The 13,816-nt window shown below is 50.3% G+C and overlaps 8 protein-coding genes across 8 annotated transcripts; 4 read left to right on the top strand and 4 right to left on the bottom strand.

Moving 5' to 3' along the window:
• Window positions 1-63: 63 nt before the first annotated feature.
• On the bottom strand, window positions 64-1,698 carry ALT_3669 (translation initiation factor eIF-2B subunit family protein; the record flags this gene model as incomplete). The annotated part of the gene is made up of 2 exons (XM_033556403.2): window positions 64-1,525; window positions 1,577-1,698. 2 exons carry the CDS (start codon window positions 1,696-1,698, stop codon window positions 64-66), a joined length of 1,584 nt encoding a protein of 527 aa, XP_033412294.2.
• A 465-nt stretch (window positions 1,699-2,163) lies between these two features.
• Window positions 2,164-2,839, top strand: ALT_3668 (GFA family protein; the record flags this gene model as incomplete). The annotated part of the gene is made up of 4 exons (XM_033556404.2): window positions 2,164-2,373; window positions 2,429-2,590; window positions 2,637-2,757; window positions 2,808-2,839. 4 exons carry the CDS (start codon window positions 2,164-2,166, stop codon window positions 2,837-2,839), a joined length of 525 nt encoding a protein of 174 aa, XP_033412295.1.
• An 85-nt stretch (window positions 2,840-2,924) lies between these two features.
• On the bottom strand, window positions 2,925-4,946 carry ALT_3667 (phosphoribulokinase/uridine kinase family protein; the record flags this gene model as incomplete). The annotated part of the gene is made up of 6 exons (XM_033556405.2): window positions 2,925-3,617; window positions 3,667-3,715; window positions 3,844-4,218; window positions 4,342-4,453; window positions 4,528-4,847; window positions 4,921-4,946. The coding sequence occupies 6 exons, from the start codon at window positions 4,944-4,946 to the stop codon at window positions 2,925-2,927; spliced, it is 1,575 nt and encodes a 524-aa protein (XP_033412296.2).
• Window positions 4,947-6,253: 1,307 nt separating this feature from the next.
• ALT_3666 (hemerythrin domain-containing protein) lies at window positions 6,254-6,884 on the top strand (the record flags this gene model as incomplete). Its single annotated transcript, XM_033556406.2, has 2 exons — window positions 6,254-6,484; window positions 6,540-6,884. The coding sequence occupies 2 exons, from the start codon at window positions 6,254-6,256 to the stop codon at window positions 6,882-6,884; spliced, it is 576 nt and encodes a 191-aa protein (XP_033412297.2).
• Window positions 6,885-7,015: 131 nt separating this feature from the next.
• Window positions 7,016-7,504, bottom strand: ALT_3665 (Con-6 family protein; the record flags this gene model as incomplete). Its single annotated transcript, XM_033556407.1, has 3 exons — window positions 7,016-7,142; window positions 7,208-7,360; window positions 7,428-7,504. The coding sequence occupies 3 exons, from the start codon at window positions 7,502-7,504 to the stop codon at window positions 7,016-7,018; spliced, it is 357 nt and encodes a 118-aa protein (XP_033412298.1).
• Window positions 7,505-8,303: 799 nt separating this feature from the next.
• ALT_3664 (uncharacterized protein) lies at window positions 8,304-8,740 on the top strand (the record flags this gene model as incomplete). Its single annotated transcript, XM_033556408.2, has 2 exons — window positions 8,304-8,505; window positions 8,568-8,740. The coding sequence occupies 2 exons, from the start codon at window positions 8,304-8,306 to the stop codon at window positions 8,738-8,740; spliced, it is 375 nt and encodes a 124-aa protein (XP_033412299.2).
• Window positions 8,741-8,830: 90 nt separating this feature from the next.
• ALT_3663 (uncharacterized protein) lies at window positions 8,831-9,951 on the bottom strand (the record flags this gene model as incomplete). Its single annotated transcript, XM_033556409.2, has 4 exons — window positions 8,831-9,090; window positions 9,141-9,487; window positions 9,548-9,783; window positions 9,847-9,951. The coding sequence occupies 4 exons, from the start codon at window positions 9,949-9,951 to the stop codon at window positions 8,831-8,833; spliced, it is 948 nt and encodes a 315-aa protein (XP_033412300.2).
• A 732-nt stretch (window positions 9,952-10,683) lies between these two features.
• Window positions 10,684-12,189, top strand: ALT_3662 (bZIP transcription factor; the record flags this gene model as incomplete). The annotated part of the gene is made up of 3 exons (XM_033556410.2): window positions 10,684-11,052; window positions 11,116-12,046; window positions 12,098-12,189. The coding sequence occupies 3 exons, from the start codon at window positions 10,684-10,686 to the stop codon at window positions 12,187-12,189; spliced, it is 1,392 nt and encodes a 463-aa protein (XP_033412301.2).
• Between the last annotated feature and the right edge of the window lie 1,627 nt (window positions 12,190-13,816).

Below are 13,816 nucleotides of genomic sequence, written 5' to 3'. Positions count from 1 at the left end.
ATAGTGAAGAATCTATTGGATTGATGGACAATAAGCGACGTCGATTTGGTAATATATGTCGAATCATAAGTCATCAAAGTATTTGCTTCCCAGCTTTTCTAGCTGCTGTGACTTGTTTTTGATGGTTGTCTCATTGAGAACCCCTTCATCACTCACAAAGGCGTCCACCAACGTCAACGGAACCCATTCGAAATAGATATTCTTGACTTGGACAGTGGCCGAATTGTTCGTTTCTATATCGGAACTGGGCAAGCTATCTTCAAGCACCTGTGTGCCTTCGACCCTCTCATTGCGCCACGCACTAAATACCTCTTCGGGGTCGTTATCCTCAATCTTATCTTCCAGGATCCCGTCACCCCCAACCACCTTTTCCAGCTGACTGAGAACAAGGATCTTCGCGCTTGGTGCGACATGCTTCGCGCTGAGCATGAGAGGCAATGACCCGGTTTTGTTGCTTACGCCTTTCGACGAACAAATGCGGTCAGCACCGAGGAGGACGATGTCGATGTTCTGAGCGGCCAGCGCAGCTGCAGCATCCGTGTAGATTTTTATATCGAGTTTCTTGTCCGTCGAGCCGAACTGAGACTGGAAGCGGGAGTAGATGGAGGAAGCGAGGGTAGCGCCTTCGAAGAGCGGTCTTGATTCGAGGATCCGCAGTTCGAGCGTGGGGATGTCTAGCGCGGCGAAGGCGTCGAGGATGATGTTTCGCGTCGTGGAGCTAGCGGATAGTGTGAGGATGGTGATTCTGTCTCGTTTTGGTTCTGTCGTCAGAAACGTGGTTTGGATGTAGGAGGTGAATGTTTCTTTGACGCGGGTGGTGTTGGCTTTCCGATTTGCGATATACGCGTCGATGGTCGAGAGTATCCGGTCCCGTTTTTGCTCCTGCTCGGTGCCTGTCGTCTGGTTCAAGATCTCGTCTAGTTCTACTAGGATTGAGAGGAGCGCGTTGAGCGTCGCGGCGCCCATGCTCTCCCGGCCGTTCTTGACCAGATGCCATGCAGCCATGCGCGCCATCCGCCAAAACCCCTCGTCTATCTCGTGCGTCTGCGCGATGACGTCCCGGAAGATCGCCAGCGCGATACCCGTCAGCTCGTGCGCCCCGCTCTTATGGTCCTGTTGTAACCTTTCTAGTCCCCTCGCTAGGGCTTCCGCCGCGCGCTCATCCATCTCGCACTCGGGGAAGACTCGGCGCAGGGTCTCATGGAGGCGCGGCACGCCGCCAAATGCCTCGTCGTCGACGATGGAGGCCGGATCGTGCCATTCCCAGCTTTCGTGCTCCCAGTCGGTGTGGATGGCTGATTCGCCTTGGCCGCCCTGGCTTGCGGGTTTGAGTTTGAAGGCGAAGGGGTGGACGGTCCATTCGCGGTTGAGGGTGGAGTCGCTAAAGGTGAATGGTTTGCCGATGCGCCAGAGGGTTAGGTTTCTCGGGGTGAGCGTCGTCTCTTCGTGGAGCTCGCGCCAGGCGGCTGTGAGGGGGTCTTTGTCGGTTGAGTCGATGTTACCGGAGATGGGGGCGAGGTGGTGGCTGTTAGTCAGTCAATAGGTACATAAAACTAGGGGAAAGGGTAGAGCTTACGGATAGGTCCTTACTTTGGCGCTGCGGCGGAATAGAGCTACCTTGGGCTTGGAGGTGTCGTCATCTGGGAATGCGAAGGTGAGTGACGAGACGACGTTTCTTTTCTGCTTTTGGTCTGTCATTTTGATGGCGTGCGGGGGTCGTCGAGATCTTCCCCGCAAATCTCGTGGGTGAGCTTGACAGGCAGATTTGTTTACTCGCTGGGATAAAAGTAGAAAGTTTGGAAGAGTGCCAGTACTTTTCTAGAAGCACCATGTGAATGTCACAGGCTGATGTCAAGAGGAGCCTGGGGGTGGAGTAGTTGGCAGCCATTTGCGTGTAGGCGTTTTGTCATGATCACATCACCGTCCACACATGGCCAATTAGCAGCAAACAAGAAAGATGGTTTGATGGATAGCTTATTTACATATATCAAGACTCTCACTAGTTATTCAGTGTGAAATCGTCTATATTTTTAAACAGGAGTTTCCTGCCCGCGCAACTACAGTGACGTCAGCATACCCCAGTATATATCAAGCTCCCACGCCACTTTGTATAGCATCATTTTCTGAATATCAGCGATTGACTCTTAAAACAAGAACAACCATATGAACCGCCTCTCCCTTATAACTCGCCATCTCTCCCAGATTCCCAAACCCGGATATACTCGCACAACCCACCGAGCCATCTCAACTACAACATCCCGAACCATGCCCCAATACACCGGATCCTGCTATTGCCGCAACATCAAGTACGAAATATCGCTTGACTCCCCAGACGATGCACGAACCTCCCTCTGCCACTGTTCGAACTGTAAAGTCAGTTCACTTTCATTTCCACCTTACAATGCGCAAGCTAAACTGATTGCAACAGAAAGCATTCGGAACGAACTACGGCTTAACCGCCAAGATCCCTAAGGATGCATTTAGACTGACCGCTGGGAAACCCAAGGAACATGTTGGCGATAACGGGTCCGGATCATTACTGCACCGGGAATTTTGCGATAATTGTGGGAGTTTCATTCTTGAATACGGGGTGAGTTGACAGTATTGAAGCCGGTGGATAACGCTAACAAGGATAGGATGCGGTCAAGGACCAGGCGCGGTATATCTGCGTTGGGACTCTAGATGATCCGGAGGCGTTGCCGCCCAAGGGGGAGTTTTTCTGTAGTTCGAGGGCGAGCTGGATGCCTGAGATTCCCAGTAAGTTGTCCTGTTCTTTGCGGTATTTGGACAATAGCTGATGGCTATAGATGTGTTTCATAAGCAAAAGATCAAGGAGTAGACCGGATGTATACCATAATGAGCTTTCAGACGTATTACATCCAATCTGGGTTCTTGTATTATATCAAATCTGCATTGTATGAGTATCAACAAGTTGGCTCAGTCACACTGTGAACAACCAGATCAGGAGCAATCAGCTTCTCCCGAATGGTAACCGCATTCAAATAATCGTTGCTGTCCACTCTCCGAAACGCATCTGCCAATGTCTTCTCAATCCCCGCCAGGACATGCCGCCGCGCGACCCGTTCTCGCGCTACCTGCAGGTCACTCTCAACAAACACCCGGTAGTCGACCAGCGCAGCCACTTCCCGCCATTCCGGCTCGTCGAGCAGCAAATAATTCCCCTCGATGATCACGATCTCCGCGTCATCGGTGATGGCAATGCCATTTTCGACCGGGTCTTTAGCCTCGTGATCAAAAGAGGGTGCGTAGATCGTCTCCGCAGAGGCACAGGGCGTTGAATCAGCCCAATTCCGTAGCCGACGGATGAACTGGACGAAGCGGGCGGCGTCAAAGGTCCAAGGTGCGCCGCGGCGGATATACGCTTCTTCTCGATTGGGTAAACGGTCCAGCGTCGCCCGCGACAGATGGAAACCGTCCATGGAGAGCAGAGTGGTGCGTTTTGGCGACGATGTGTTTAGGAGCCTCGCGACCGCGGCTGCGGTGGTTGTCTTGCCGGATCCCGGGATGCCGGCGATGGCGACTAGGAAGCGCTTCTTGCTGTGAGCATTGGCTTTCTGGCGTATTGTCTCTGCGAGGCGAGTGTATTCGACTTCCATCTATGCCCGGTTAGTTTTCTGCAGAGGTATAGGAAATGGTAGAGCTTACCTTGTATTTGTGGTCGGATCGCGGCGTTACCCTGGTGTGCGTCTGGAGGCTACACAGAATAAATCACAGCATGCTACAACTCACTTGCAGAGTCTGAGAGTGAAGTTTGATATCATTTCCAATGTAGGTACATTTTTGACACCCCGCGTCCGAGCCTGTAGAGCGGAGACGGCTCACAGTGCTCCGACAGCAACATGTAGTGACCTTTCCTCTTCGGTAGTAATCCGAATTGATGCAGATGATGTGAGGCGGACTGCGACAAAGGACTTCTTCATGTAGTTGATGGTCTGAGGGGTGTCGTGGGCCCGTGGCAAATCGTGTCGGGGCATGCTGCTCCGAGGAAGTGGAGATGAGAACGGGCTCGCATATAAACGGAAACTGTCATCTTGCCGATCACCATTTTGCTCAGGAACACCGATTGCGCCCTTCTCTGAAAAGGAATCGTGGATATCTGGAGATAAGTCCAATCGCCGCTGCATGCATGTACCAGGGTCCAGGTGTATTTCCCCGCTTGTGCGGAGGAGATACTCCCTTGCGATAACGTTATCTAAACTGTGGCATTCAAAATGATCGTCGTGGCACGCTACGCATTGCCAGTGACAAAAACGAGAGTAATTCTCTATCTAATCGTCAATGTACTCGTTGGACTGGTTGTATCATCCATTCAGCAGCAACTTTGCTGCTGCAAATGCATTGGTGTTGCTGCTCCTGTTCCTTGTTGCGATACTCGAGACCGGCTCGATTTCTTCATCGTCTTTCGTAACGGTGCCACATAGAAGCATAGAATCTGTTGATCAAGACAGTGCGAGCATCGCGGCTGCTGCCTGTCACAAGCTACTCCCCATGTTCGACAGGCTTTACATGCAGGATTCTCCTCGTCCGTATCATCACGAGATTGCTCAGCTGTAGAGGTTTCTTGTGTAGTAAATGTGCTGCCCTTTCGTTTTTGGGCATGATTCTTGCCATGTCGAAGATCCGAGGACTTAGCCTGGCTATCCTGAGTGCTGGGGCCGTCGATCATCAGTGTCGACCAGAACCATTGTAAGAGGCATTTGCCCATGCTGGACCTTTGTAGACCGTCGTTGTGGTGTGATTCGTATGCTGTAGAGTTTCGGATCACAGAGCTCTCAGGCGTTGTGAAATGGGAGTCTGGTCCTGATCCTGGTTCGTGAAAAGGGAATCTGGGCAACAGGATATAACATTTAGTTGAGATCTGGGAAATAGGAGAATGGGGTTCGCGGATTCTCGACTCACCTTTCATATGCATATGTAGTCGCCATGGCGAATGATCAGCGGCGCTCAGATGTTTAGATCGGCTCTTTTTCTAATCAATCCACAGGCAGCAGCTGCAAATGCGCCGAATGTGACAAATGGGCGACGCGAATGTGATCCGTCACGCGAGGGCTCAACCCAAGGCACAAGACCACGACTTGGACGACTTTGAAACTCAGTTCAGATCAAAACACCAGTGTCAAGAACAGGAAGTATCATCTGGAAATGTTTCCAGCCCAAGAGGGCGCGGGGGAAATAAAGCCAAATATAGTGAGTGCCTGCCTAGGTGTCCGTAGACCTCCATACCAACGAGGCTGTACGGACAATTTGGACACCCCACCATGTTCGGAATGCCAACGCACGAACAATAGGAAAGCAACACGAATATTGTATGCATTACTACCCACAGCAATGGTCAGATCGCTTGTGTGTTCTGTCAGGCACCAGTTCTTGCCGCCAACACATCGCACTCAAGGAACGCCGAATGACAGGCGGGTTATACATCCGAATTACGTCAGGCAGAAATCGTCGTTACTCCGTTCCAGGGCGCAACAAGGCCAAGATGTAACTTTGACTGACTTTTCGAGGGATTTTATTAGCCTTAGGTGGTCTAGCCTGAAAGGAATGAGCGGAGAAAGACTCCCATCAAGCGGTCATCGATCCATTCTAGACTCTTGGGGCGCGTCGGATAAAGCCCCGGTTGGCCAAGATTGTTCCCCATAACCCGATCCGGATTGTTGTCAATCCTTCCATGGGTGGATGGTGGGGTGTCCGCGTACCTGTGCCCAGCCTGTCAGCCCTCAGTCTCTCCGTGACTCTGGCAGTTATTGTTGTTGTTCTGGGATTACAACTACGCATCACAACTCAGGGTCCAATTCGCTGCATTTTCCCTGTCGGTGTAAGTATGACAAAACGCCCAAAAGCGCCACTCTTCCGTCGATCCGAGCATTTCATGCCTCCAATCGTATGCGCAGCCCCTGACTCGCTGTGATATCCTCACAGCTTACTACCCAATGACCGACATTCCAGGATCGGCCCCGTGCTTTCGACCAGGGGCCAAGCAAACACTGTCTGCGATGGGAACCAGGATCAAGAGGATACTGTCAACAACTTTATGACTACGGAGTACCAGACAATGAATTTTCTCGCGTTGATGCTCAGTTGCTGGTGTCGTGATGTTTACATTGTTCTATAACCCATGGTCGCGACAGAGGCATTTTTGTCGACTGTCTTTTAATGCAGTTCTATTCCTGAATAGAAATGTCAACATGCACATCGCTGTACTGGAAGCAATCGTTAATTCTAAACAATCAACATGGCCCGCCTTATGGATGCGATCAAAAAGGACCACCGAGAGCTCGAAGAATACTACAACATCATCGTGAGCTCCGGAAATACTGATGAGCAAATCCGCTTCCAGAACAAGTTCACCTGGGAACTCGCCCGCCATGCGATAGGCGAAGAGCTGGTCGTCTATCCTGCACTCGAGAAATATCTCCCAAACGGCACTGCAACGGCCGATAAGGACCGTGAAGAACATCAGACTGTACGGGCACAATCTGCTAGTCGATCTTCTATCTTCACCACTGATTCCTGTACAGATTAAAGAAAAGCTTCAAAAGTTCCAGGACATGCACCCCTCCGATGCATCCTTCATGCCGATCCTCAAGTCTATGATGGTAGACCTCGAGAAGCACATCAAGGAAGAGGAAACCATTGACTTTGTCAAGCTGGAGGACGCAATCACCCCCAAGGAGAGTGAGAGCCTGTCCAAGTCGTTTGGCCGAACGAAGATGTTTGTTCCCACCCGGTCGCATCCCAACACCCCGAACAAACCTCCTTTCGAGACGGTGGTCGGGCTGCTGGCTGCACCAATTGACCATCTAGCGGATATGTTCCGTAAATGGCCTGACGATGTGATCAATCCCAATCCATCTTCTGAATAGATAGATAGATAGATAGACAGATAGATTAGAATTAGCATCGCTGCTCGTTATGGAGTCTTTGGCAAGATTTAACCCAAGGAACAACGCAACTCTATTCAAGTCTATACATCACAATCTAGTAAAAATCCAATCTACTCCTCCGGCTGCTCCTGCGATTGATCCTGCTGCGCCTGCTCATCCCTCGCCCGTCCCAACGCATCCAATTTCTCCGAAGCGCTCTCCTTTCCTCTCTCCTTCACCCGCGGATTCCTCTGCGCACTAAACCCACACATCACGTCAGCCACCTCCCCTTCAGAGCATAGTGCAAGTGCAAGTAAACTCACGCCTTCAGCCCACCCGCCACTCGGTTCGGCTCTTTATTCTGCCCCCGGATAGCATACAGATCATGCCGCGGCTGGTCCCCATGGAGCTCATTATCTAGCACGTCTTTGGCGTGCTGCTTTGCTTCGTCTGAGACGCGGGGATTTTTGAGTGTACTTGACCAGCATCAGATTATCCATATCCGTATTATATCCATTGGAGACGAAGGGAGAGTATACTCACGCCTTGTAGCCACGCATAGCATTCACCCTGTCCTCTCCAGAAGCGGAGACTTCGTTGTTTTCCCTTGAGTATGACATTGCTGATGTTGTCTCTGATTGGTTGGTTTGGTGGAGATGGAGATGATCCGACGAGTTTGATATAGATGTATCAACTGCGGCATCGAAACGCTATCTTACACCTGGCAGGTTCAAGCACTAAACAGGTTTCGCTCCTGGTGGATGCCCCACCACCCGGAGAAGTGGTTATTGAAGATTATTATGTGTTGGTTAGGTCTGGCCGGCGGATGAGTCCGGGTTGATGTAGAGATGCGTCATATCGCCACCTCGACCTGGTGATGGGTGTTGCTTGTCTGGTTGTGTCCGTTATGAGCAGAGTATGGGAATTGGGAATGATCAATCGTTGACCGATCGGATAGACGATGATCTCAGATGAATATGCATCGTAAGATATGGTAGGCTTGTTACGTTGTTTGATTCTGTGTATAGCTACATCGATGTCGAAAGTCAGTTGTTGATATTGAACATATACTGATTGATAAGTGGTCCAGGTGATCGACGTACCGGCAGTTTGTCTGTAAGATCCCCACTAGACCAAGCTTCGAATATGAAACATTGGAGGTAGTCGGTCGTAGGTGGAAACTGACGCCTCAGAACTCAATCGAAAACTCAACATCCATGATGACAACACGTTGACAACACCTTGATGTCAGCATGGCGATGCTGGGACTTGCGGAACTCTGGAAACACATATATACCCACGGTATCCCGAGCATTGTCATCGGTGCATCACCAGTAACTTATCCACTGCCACCGCACCTGCAATCTTGTCCTACTGCAACGTCTCAACCACCAACACTCGACCAAAACTATAGTCAAGATGTCCAACCGTGCCGAAAGAGAAGCTGAGGACAGATACGAGGCCGAGAACGACCCCTCGCCCGTCTCAGCCGACGTTATTGACAACTCCTACGTCGGCGAGACACGCCCTGAGCTCCGCAGCCAGGTCCCCGTTCAGGCCGACGAGGCCGACTACGAGGATCCCATGCAGCCTCCCTACTCGAACTCGGACCAGCAGCTTGGTACGTACTCTATTTCAGGAACCATGATGGTTCTGAGCGACTGACCAAGTGTTCCCCGCCAGCCGACGACGAGAGAGAGGCCATTGACAAGAGCAACATTCTACGCGGTGACCGGCTGCGTCACGCAAAGCCCCAGACTGCGAACAAGTACAATGAGGGCCCTGGCGAAGAGGATCTGCCTGATGTTGTGCGATACGGAGACTCTGGTGTCTCCAGTACAAAGCGCTTGTCCTAATGCAGTGCCGGAGATGAGCGCTGTCACGAAATGATGCGATGAATGCAATCGATGACACTTGTATATCAAATCTGTAACGTTATTCGAATGCTATTTGGTTCCTTTGTAGTCTTTCCAGACACATTGTAGGAATTGCTTCATCTTTACTGGTTGTATGTCAGGGAATTTATCGTTCAGTCGATTTTCATCTGGTAGCTTGAAAACACCGGCTATCGTCAGTCGGCTGACCAAGGCAGTCATCTCTTTCAGCTCCTCTGAGGAGGACAGATTCCCTTCGGGCATGGGAGGAATAGTGACCTGCCCGTCCTTGATACTTCCTTTACTATCATAAGTGACCTGGAACTTCACACCTGCATTGGTTTAGTTTTAGCAAAAGGAAACAATCGATGAAATCACTGACCTCGAATCTCCTCGGCCATCGCCAGAAGCTGATTGTACGTGACCTCGTCGCCGACAATAATGCTGAATTCAGGCCAGTCCGCAACATCCAATAACCTGATCAGGAATGCTGCCATATCGTATGTATAGGTCATGCAGATCACGTCGTTTCCGTCGCCCGGGATGGCAGCCTGGCAGCGCTGAATGTTGATGCCAAAGGTGCAGGGTGTGAGATTCGTGCGTACCACAGGCATGCCCCAGTAGTCCATGAAAAAGCCGGGTATGACCCGCGTATACTGAAGGTGACTTTTCCGGAGGAGCTCAGCGGCATCGAGCCAATGTTGGATGCTGGGGTCAATGGGGAGCAGTCTGGTACGTCGAATTAGAAAACGACAACAGGCAACAGTACATCAGTAAGAGGTGAAATACTCTTTGGTCTGAATAAAAGAGTATTCGCTAGGAATGAATCTCTTCGTGACGTTGGATTTCTCCGCAGCCTGGATGAGATTTAACTGAGATTGACTGGTCGTGGCATCGAAGATCCCAATTGCGGATATGATGGTGTGGATAGCATGCTGCTTCAGAACTTGGACAAGAGAGGGAATATCATCGTAGTCTACCTGCACTTGTCGAGTTCTTTCCAAAGCAGGATCTGCTGTGGGTTCCTGGATCAAATGATGAGACTATGGTCAACAACCCATCAATAATAAGTTGCCGCGGGGGCTTACGCTGCGAGTCAACACAATGGCTTGGTGCTCGGAATTCCCCACCAAGGTCTCGACAATCGTTTTACCAACTCCCCCAGTGCCACCGGCGACAGCTACAACGACCATATTGATGATAACTAGAGTAGTTCGTGTTTAGCCTTGAGATGCGAAGTGTCCATAAACGTCTACATGCTTGCGATGATGACCAGTTTGCCGTCTTAGGCTCTTGGCGTCGTGGTACCCCACCTTGCTCATGCTCTTCTTCTCTCGCAGAGACTGGAGATCACTGGATGCTTGAACCAGTCAACAACCTTCCGGGAGAATCATATCACCACAGGGTTTGCTGGGCTTCCTTCCATATGACCTGATGGCAAGAAATGCTCCATGTGACTCGGTCTGGGGCGCATGGATCTAGATCGATGCTACATTCGACTATTCATCCGAGGAGATTCCAGACATCACTGTGGAAAGCTGTGACTTTCGCTGTTCATCAATCAACAACATCAATTCAATTGGTTTAAATTAAAGTCTATTATTGATGAATGACATGTTGACAGGAGATCATCACTCGTAAAGGGGAAAGCCTGCCGTTGCACTTCGGTAGAGGGTCTCTTTGTGATTAGTGATCGGGCCGAGGCCCATACGACGACAAACCAATCAAGCCACTTCCTGATGGGGGAGCATCCAGCTGATGGTGTTGTCGAACTTTATCATGGCACTGAAAGGATAAAACATATTGATCACCTTCCAGCAGATACCTGCATTGCATGACTGACTTTCACCACAGTTCTACTGAGCTCATTCCGTAGCTCTGGAGCTCATATGCCGACCAGAGAAGACGATCTCAACAAATCTACAATGTCTGAGCAAGGGTTTCCCTTACTGACCTGGGAGGAGGTTCATCAGAATCTGGTGCTGTCCAGCCGCAGTCGATCAGTTGTACCGGATCTCCTGGGTGCCAACAAAATCACTTCGCTTCTGTCTGCATCCTCATACTTACTCCCAGAACGCTCTATTAGTCCAGAAACAGCGACACCTCACCCTCGAACGCAACTCTACGGCGGCTTTTATCTGGAAGATCCGCCTGGTGGGGATCAGCAGCCCGAAGCGTCCAAACATAAGTCCTCGAAACGAACCAGAACAGATATCGATCCCACGGATGGCTCGCTCTCAAGAAAACGAGGGCGACCTCGCAAGTCAGCTGGCGAAGGAGAAGATCCTCATGAAGTGCGTCAACACTCGTATTAGCTTGCTCTAGTTAGCATTCTGCTTATCAAGCTGACCGGGCAGCGACGTCGAATGCAAATTCGACTAGCACAACGGGCCTATCGTTCCCGCAAGGAAGCCAGCGTTTCTTCCCTCCAAAGCCGCGTTCTTAAGCTTGAGAGTGCAGTGGAGCAGATCAGCGCAGCTTTTTTGTCATTTAGCGATGAGCTGATCCAATCCGAGGTCCTCGCCTCCGATCCTCGCTTGACCCTCCGTTTACGGGACACTGTACAGCTTTGTCTATCTTTGGCAAAAGGAGCCAACATGACAGGAGATCAAAATATCGCTACAACCGTGTCATCCCCCAGCGAAGAAAGCCACTCGTCTTCAGAGGAAATGGAGGTTCAGCGCAGGCAAACCTCTCTCGCAACGTCGCCTCCTTGTAGAGAATCTACTGAAAGCGAAGATTCGGGGACGCTACAAGCTACCGGCTTCAGGGGAACAGCAGACGATAAGTATCCCTACGAGGCACCTTCCCTGGATCTGAGCGCCTTTATTGAACGGCTTCATTTTGCGTGTCTCTATGAAGGCTACTCAGCTCTCAGCGATACCGCTGTTGGCATGGACATTTTACAGAGACCATTTCGATTTCTCCTTCGCTTGATGGATAGGAAACGTGTAACCTCTTACTTTGAAGCCTGCTTGCATGCAAAAGCCAGTCGGAAGCGCCTGGATGAGTGGAAAGAGATACCATACTTCAAAATCGGTGGCGCTGGTACCCACTATCCTCGCAAGACAAAGGCAAGCTCCAACGAAACTCTGCCGCGATGGGAGAACATCCAAGATCCCACGTCAGAGCTACCGCAGGAGGTCCAGCATGAGCTTGATGGTGAGTGGTTTGATATACAGGATCTAGAGGGATTTCTCCTGGAAAAAGAAGTTGCATTTGTCGTGGGCGATACGAACAACTCCAGTAATAAGCGAAACGTAGTGAACGCGGCACGTTTAATTCAAGGTCAGCATCTGTTCCTCCCCTTAGTGTTTTCATACTACTGACGAACATTAGAGTTGTTAAAGACGGGCATCTGCCTTGGCCGGACGCCGGGTTTCCGTCGTAAGGATGTGGAAGAGGCCATTCATGTAGCTATGTGTTCATAAGGCTTGCATGATGGAATTGCCTTTCCAGCCCAATATCTAGTCAGGGTGCTGCAAAAAGCATCTAGATGGCTGCCAGAATCTGGCATAACAATCCACGAAGGTCCAAGAACATGGTGGTATGGCACAGGATATGTGGCCAAGTTCTGCTACGGTAATAGAGAGCTGGGTTTTACAAAGATTTACGAACTTAAGATTAACGTTATCCACATGGCTGTTTTGTCAATAAGTTTAATGTGCATGAGTATCAGAATGGATATATATCCGGTGGGAGGCGTCAACATATGACTAAGGAGATCCACTGCATTGTAGAATTATTTCAAGGAAGACTATTGATTGAACATGATACTCGATTGGGTAGTATACTCTTAGGATACTGCTTCCTCTCAGGACAGGAATTTTCTCTGGATAGTTCTTCGAGTCAACTGTTGTCACTTGTGGCTGTATAGTTACTGTGGCTGATTGTCGCTTTGAGTCGAGCGGTATCACGTGATGTTTACTATCTTCGCCCAAATTCCTCAGTTTGATGAGATCGTCGCTCGTCTTACATTGCGCGAATCACGAACACCTCATTGGATAGGCTTTCCTTGATCCATCCACAGGAATTTGACTCTCGAGATCCATCACTTTTCACTGCCGCCATCCCGTCGAGCAAAAATGCCAATTGCCGGCCTCTTTCACATGTCGTCCGTCTCCCAGGTGAGATGGCCGCTTCGCGTTATATCCACCCAAGACCGACGGCGTCACGGTCGGTCGCTCCACTAAAGGGTCTAGACTCAGCGTGTCGAACAAGTCATTGATTGGTTGTAATGTCCGTTCCCTGACTCCCGGCGAGAAGCATTCTCAATTGCCACTCGCCCGGTGTCTTAATTGTCGATTCATGGCAATATCGGCAAAGTTGCAAAGTTGTCTGCCCGACAGTGAGCATCTCGCCCTCCTACCAGGACTCACGAGTCATGCTGAGTTGTCCAGAATGTAGATTGTGGTCATATTATTGCTTCTATCTGTACTACCGATGACAAAAGTCGAAAGCACTCTAAATGTTATGGAGGAAAAGGACAATGGTGATTGACAATTGCGAGCCGCTGTTATTCGTCTCCATTGTTTCACCACAACACTGCGAAACAGCCGTCCTTTTCGCGTGGACAAAAAAAGGTCCTCCCCTGTCTCAACTACCTACTTCTCCATGCTTATTGGAGGCTGCACCTGTTTCAGAATTGCTGACCACATATCCACCACACCAATGCCGTGCCTCATCGCCGCCCACTTCTGCATACTCCAGAAGATTGGGAAAAATGAAAGAGCTCGAGTCTCGACGAATGCCATACTGAGCAGCCAGCATTCGTCACCCTTTATGGTGTACCTTATGCCCCTCTCCTCAAGTGAGTGATTTCATGACGGTTCGTCTCGGCCTTCTGGGCCTGGTCTCGACAACAGACTAGCATGAGGGATCCTCCAATCCCAAGCCGCTATTGACATGTCGATGGCACCTTGGGATTATTAGAGTATGGCAATAATGGGGCGCCAGCTCATTGACCATGGTGACAATAATAATATTGGCATTATTTTTGCAGGCAATGACAAGCACAGACCAGGCGCGGCTAAATGGGTCGAGCATTCTTGCCCTCGT

Source organism: Aspergillus lentulus (genome assembly GCF_001445615.1).
Source record: "Aspergillus lentulus DNA, contig: Alt08, strain: IFM 54703, whole genome shotgun sequence".
Classification (NCBI taxonomy): domain Eukaryota; kingdom Fungi; phylum Ascomycota; class Eurotiomycetes; order Eurotiales; family Aspergillaceae; genus Aspergillus; species Aspergillus lentulus.
Note: the sequence above shows the minus strand (reverse complement) of the source record. Positions and strands in the feature narration are given on the sequence as shown.